The sequence below is a fragment of the Macrobrachium rosenbergii genome, chromosome 9, assembly GCF_040412425.1.
Source record: "Macrobrachium rosenbergii isolate ZJJX-2024 chromosome 9, ASM4041242v1, whole genome shotgun sequence".
NCBI classification, from domain to species: domain Eukaryota; kingdom Metazoa; phylum Arthropoda; class Malacostraca; order Decapoda; family Palaemonidae; genus Macrobrachium; species Macrobrachium rosenbergii.
Genome location: NC_089749.1, coordinates 18528877 through 18535714, shown reverse-complemented (window position 1 = coordinate 18535714; position 6838 = coordinate 18528877). Strand labels below are relative to the sequence as shown.

The 6838-nt window shown below is 37.2% G+C and overlaps 1 protein-coding gene across 1 annotated transcript; it reads left to right on the top strand.

Annotated features, from left to right (window-relative positions):
* Positions 1-3554: 3554 nt before the first annotated feature.
* Positions 3555-5370, top strand: LOC136841897 (uncharacterized PE-PGRS family protein PE_PGRS36-like). The gene is made up of 2 exons (XM_067109319.1): positions 3555-3559; positions 4863-5370. The coding sequence occupies exons 1-2, from the start codon at positions 3555-3557 to the stop codon at positions 5368-5370; spliced, it is 513 nt and encodes a 170-aa protein (XP_066965420.1).
* Positions 5371-6838: the final 1468 nt, after the last annotated feature.

The following is a 6838-nucleotide window of genomic DNA, read 5'->3' as shown; positions in this document are numbered from 1 at the left end:
TATATATATATAATATATATGTATAATTATATACATATATATATATATATATATATACATATACATATAGCATGAGTATATAACCTTTAGGCATATGGCTTTAAATTATTTGTTACGAAAAAGATTGCAAAGAACAAAAACCTTTACTGATATTTCTTAACACATCAGGCAACGGATAGGCCTACAATAAATTGACAATGTTCTTTTTTTATGTGCGGTTCATGAACATCTGGTCACTTTCCTCGATAACGTGTAGAAACCTCCAAATCCCTTATTTAGGAATATAAATACATGAATACAATATTCAATGATAATTATATTTGGTTGTTTGACAAGCGGAAGAATTCTCATTTCGAAATATTTCATGTTCAGATTCCTAACTGAGTGGACTGTTATGGATTTTTGCTAATGTAAATGAGTACTGGACTGATAACATGGAACATGTTATTGAATAGTTGACCTATTCATATATTGTGTATTTCATTGGTTGCATATTGTTCTTTGTAAACTTTAGGATCCTTGGGAAAATCTTAGAATGTTTACTTTGGGAGAGTACTTGACTATATGGTCAGTCATTTGGCAATGATATTCGGGATTTATTTGTTTTATACATTGCTAGTTTGTTACTAATTCGCTTCGTTCTAGCCTAGTGAACAGTAACATGAGTAAAGTCTATTTGTGCCACAGGCGGTTTTTCACAAACGCTAATATTACAAGAGAAACTTTATTACTGACACAGAGATGAAATAATTTCACTCGATTTTTTCAAGCCCAAAAGGAAAGAGTCTTTTAATGATTGTAATTTCATGTGCCCTCCAAGTTCTTTACAAGAACCTTCATACAATTTAATTATACCAGTAGACGAAGACGTTTTATGCTACTCGAAAGTAAATTTTTGATAAAACACTTTGTTTTATCTACTAAAACGGCTAAAAAGTTGCCAAGAAAATTATAGTTATTATGGAAGCCACATCGTGACTCTGTACGCCAAAACACACACATACACACACACGCACATACAAACACATACACACGCAAACAGTTTCTAACGAAGGAACATTACGTTCTCCATCTCAGGTATCTTGGCAAAACCGTAGAAAGGAGAGAGGTGTATATATTGCTCTAAGTAATTCTAAAAGTTCAGTTCTGTTTATTTTACCCATGATTCTTCTAAAGACTATTCGGTAGCACCTTGGACAGTTAAAGTGACTGTGTCCATGCAATTCTTACTAAATTCTTCAAAATCGTAGATTTTATAGTTTTTTAATATTTTTTTTTAGTTCCGAGCTTTATGTCTGTCTGTCTGTCTGTCTGTCTGTCTGTCTCTCTCTCTCTCTCTCTCTCGAGTTCGCTTTGTTCCGAGGTGAGGGGCATTGACGCTCATCAAAATCTCCTCAAAACTGTCTCTCTCCTCAAATCTCTCTCCTCGAAAATCTCCCTACTCTCTCTCTCTCGCTCTGATATAGATGTATAATTATGATTAAATCTAACTGTCGTTCTTGACTGCTGTGTCCATCATCCAGCGATCCTACAGTAGAAGCTACAAATTTCAACATGAAACCTTTGAGACGAAAATTCTACCGTCAGACAGATCTCAGAACATTGTATGTTATTATTATTATTATTATTATGGTGGTATCCTCAAGCTCTGGGGAAATTTCAACACATTTCAAATATATTCAGTCTATTAATTATGAGCGTTAAATTTAGAAATGAACAATGAAAAAAGTTCAGTTTCCATATTCCGGTGATTTTAACAATAGGACAATGTAATGGATTCTTTTAAAAATATAAGAAATTTTTAACATAAAAGTCTTTGTCTCCTGAAAGCCCTTTTTCTATGCATCGTCATTCGATGGGCCGGAGTTCTTTATGAAGAGAAGATTAAGAAATTGTTTGCAAATTGCTAAGCACTACATAAAAAAAGTCTAGAGAATATCAGTGGTCTGGTACTGTCTACTTTTGATTGTCTCATGGAGGGAACCATAAAAAACCAATTATTATTACGTAGTGCATTCGGCAAAGATATCGATTTGAATAACAAAATAAAACTCCCCTAAGCAGAAGCATAAAAAAGTTGCTGGTTTCCTCACATGAAATGGCCCAGTCGTTTTTCACTATTGATAATACACGTTCATTTCAAGTATGGAGGTATTTATATCAAAAAAATTATATCAGATGTTTACTAAAGAACTAAATACTGATTATATGATAATTTACACTAAGTTAACAGCCCATAGGTTATCCCAGACCTTAACAGAACTTAAGAGAACATTCAGAAACACCTTAAAGAATTCAGGACCTTTCGGTCTTTCTTACAGATTTGGGACATAACAATAACGAGAACGAATTCTCGTTGGTTTTAGTTTCCCGTAAAAGAAAACTATTGAGATTGCTTTGTGTATCCGACCGCACTTTTTCTGTCCACCCTCAGATCTTAAAAATACTGGGGCTAGAGGGCTGGCCAATTGGTATGTTGATCATCCACCTTCCAATCATCAAACATACCAAATTGCAGCCCTCTAGCCTCAGTAGTCTTTACTTTATTTAAGGTTAAGGTTAGCCGTGGATCGTGCGTCTGGCACCGCCGAGTCCGATTCCGGAGGCGTGACACTGCGGCTTCATACGATGGTACAAAAAACTCTATTGAGCCGAAGAAACTTCGGCTCATTTTTTACTTGTTTAGTATTGTAGTACACTCTGCAGGATACAATAGTAAAGATCTATGAACAGTTGATCCTAAATGAGTGTAGAGGCATCCTTATTCAAGAAAACAACAGGCACCCTTCCCTCATGCAATAAAAGAATAGCAAAGTGTTGTGGAGGATAGCCTCAGGGGGTAAAGCAATCATAGGTGATGGATAACCAGCTTTGCCTTAAATTCATGGAGTGATAATGGACCTGAAATAACAGATGCCTACGTATGGTAATTATAGACCTTGAGAGGCTTGGACTTGCATGAGCAACGAAAGTTCGAAATGTGTAATGAAGCACAAATACAAAATGAATGGTCAGGAACAGTGTTGACCTGCCGAACAAGTCTCCCCTAGACTCTAGGGTGCCTCAAAAGGTCACAACTCTTTGCTACTTTGAATTGGTGGTGTGCGGGATGAGTCACCATGGTGCAAATATTTTTGTGGATGAAATGCACTGTTTAACGTAACTGATGTGACGAATTGAGAAAGGTCAATGAGGAAAAGGATTAAAGAATGGTAGTAGGAAGACAGAGTACGGGAAATTTTCAAGAAAATCACACTGTAGAAGTTTAGTCCATCGGAAGAAAGATTGGAAAGGGTTAAATTTTAGCATGGGTGCAGAATAAAGAAAGTAGTTGGCTCATTGTTATCAGGAAGTAAACACTCTAGATGAAAGCTAAGTAAAAAAAGAAGTAAACCATTCAACGGACGATAACATGGAGGGTAGCGAGAGCTCTTTGAATAATCAAAGGAATCAATAAACCCACTCTTTCTTATAGAAATCATTTGGGGATTTAGGTAAAAAAAAAAAAAAAAAGAAAGGACAGATTACACTGAGATGGGGTTTATAACCGTTATATGGAGTAGGAAAGGTTGAAAAAGGGGAGAAATATAGAAATATCATAACGAAATGCCTCGATTTCCAAGTTTTTCCAGGTAGAGGAGAAAAGCACGCGCCATGGAAAGACTGACGTGTGATTAATGATATAAGGAAACATTTTTGACTACAGTCAAGATGGAAAATTTAATTTCTATCATAGCTTATAAAGCCTTTAGTACAAATCTCATGTCAATATACAGGAAGCAAGTTAAGAAACACTAAAAAAGGATCTAGACAATTACACACACACACGCACACGGACACACAGACTGATACATTTGCTAAACCATTCGTTACACGAAAAAGGATAAAACTTAAATATATCTAAAAAAATCCTCATAAATCAAGGTCATATCTTAACTTAGAGAGGTATTCATGGCATGTGCCACCCTCTTCCAAAATGTAGGCGTGGCTGAAGGCTGACTAAGAGAGGTGAATTCCTTTATATTCCATTCATATATAAAGGTAGGGCTTGTAGATGGTCGACAACAGAACACGAACAACCGTTGCCTTGTAGAAGTCGGTGGTGGAAACATCCAACCATGATATCTTTGGTGAGATGGGAATGTACTTTGAGACTTATCCCCAGAACACAGACACACACCTACAGACACACAGACTATGAAGAAGTTGTTTAAATGTTTTGCACAATTCCAGATCATTATAGCAGAACCAGTGGTGGACAGCAATGTGTGTACTTGAACCATTATATTTAGAGAACGAAATTTATACAGGCACCTGTGTATGCTTTTTCATACAACTCGCCCTGGAGACTTTACAGTATGAAATGTACCAAAATATTTATTTTTCCAAATGCTTTAGCAACATACATTTAGGAAAATAGTCTGTCATTCATATCTTTTCCCCTTGTCTCTCAAGATCTAAATAATTTTTACTTTTCATTTCCAGGTCTTGGTTATGTTATTTTTCGCAAAATGCTGATCCTGGAATCGGCCAGGCATTGACATTTAGCCTAAAAATTAGGCGGTGGATTCGGTGGATTTGGTGGTCTCTTGAGTGCCAATAACTACGCCAATGGTTACAGCCACTCAATTTTTACTTGAAACCACATTGAAAAAAGTTCGAGGAGCTGGTGGGCTGAAAGGCCATCTTAACAAACAGTCGCAAACGAATGCTGATCCAGGATTACTTGGAATTGGAGGTTTAGGCCAAAACGGTGGATTAGGTGGTGATTTGGCGGCGCTGGTGGACTCTTGATGCCGGAAACTATGCCAATGGATTCAGCCACTCCAATGGATACAGTCATGGAAACCATCCTGAAAAAGTTCCGGAGGAGCTGGTGGGCTGAAATATGGCCATCTTAACAAACACCTCCTCGGCAAACGAAGTGCTGATCCCGAGCCAGGATTACTTGGAATTGGAGGCTTAGGCCTAAATGGTGGATTGGGTGGTGGATTTGGCGGCGCTGGTGGACTCTTGAGTGCCGGAAACTATGCCAATGGATTCAGCCATTCCAATGGATACAGTCATGGAAACCACATCCTGAAAAAGTTCGGAGGAGCTGGTGGGCTGAAATATGGCCATCTTAACAAACACCTCCTCGGCAAACGAAGTGCTGATCCCGAGCCAGGATTGCTTGGAATTGGAGGCCTAGGCCTAAATGGTGGATTAGGCGGTGGATTCGGCGGATTCGGTGGTCTCTTGGGTGCCAAAAAGTATGCCAACGGATTCAGTCATTCCAAGGGATACAGTCATGGAAGCCACATTGGAGGAGGCTTCAAGAAATTGGGAGGTCTTGGAGCCGGTCATCTTAACAAATACTTCCTCGGGTAGTGAAGTGCTGATCCAGAGCCTGAATCCCAATAAGAGATCTCGGAAATCATTAATGCGCTTGATCTATGAACAGTTATGAAAATGAATGGGGTAGGAATACCCCTGCACCCTTGGCATAAGTCCAGGCACAGCTGATAATTGTTAAGGACAGTTCTTTTCTTGCACATTATTTGCACATATTAAAATATATTTTTATTTTTGCAGCAAAATATTTCGTTTGTTAACCTTAAACCTGAATATGTACTGCCCTCATAAAAGACACGAGTTTATGCAAATATTTTGGGAAATAAAAGAAAAAATCATTTTGAGCAGAAAATGTTCTATTAAGCTATGCATTTTAAGGCTTCGTTTGTCAGTGATGAGAATTTTAAAATAACCGTACATCATTAGCACTGCTCTTAAGGAGTAATGGGATGTCAGGTAGAATAGGGTTTTGGTGGGTGGGAGGAAGATGGAGAGATTAGGGTATTCTTTATATACTGAAAAAAAATGTATGCATCATTGAAACCCTCTCCCTCTCCATCAGTGGTATTCACTGGACACTGTTAAACAAAGAAATGAAAAGCAAGCCTAATTGAATCTCCCCTCCATCTAGGGTAGGCTTATTCATGAGATACCCATCAAAGATTTAAAATGTATCGTTAAAAATCTTTCCCTCTCCATCAAAAGCATCCATCAGACACCAGTCATAGGCGCAGACCGAGTCATGACTACTTATTCAACTATTCCACGATGGGGCGGCAGGACAGCATGCTAGAAATCAATGATCACAAATAAATGTTGCCAAACAACATTTACGCTACTTGATGCATGAAGCCTTACGGTACCGCTCTAAGCTGATCATTAAAATTTGATTACTTGCAAGAAAAAGAATCATAATTAAAAGACATGCAATCCACTTGTCTCATTCACCCACCCCCACATCCCAAGCTACATAGGTCTCCCATCAACAACCTCCCTTGCCCAAGAGTAGTGTTAATGATAAACGGTTACTTTAAAATTCTTCTCACTGACAAACGAAGCCTTAAATGCATATACTTTGCAGAATATTTTAAATATATATATATATATATATATATATATATATATATATATATGTGTGTGTAATGTGTGTGTGTGTGTGTGTGTGTGTGTTTTGTGTGTGCATTGTGTACAAGTATGTGAATGAGTGTGTGTTTGTTTGTCTGTTTCCGAATGTTAAGCCCCAAATAGCCTCTTAATCAAATTCAATATAATCTGGTAATAACTTACATCCTACCCTGACTGGTGAATTCCTTATATTATGCTTTTAAATGGAAGACAGTTACTCTGTGACTCTCAGGTATAAAATATAACAATGCTCTCGCATAAGCAAAAATAAACTAAAACATATACAAGATATATATATATATATATATATATATATATATATATATATATATATGCAGAATCTACTGGACACTTTTCATGAACACATATGTAATTCTAA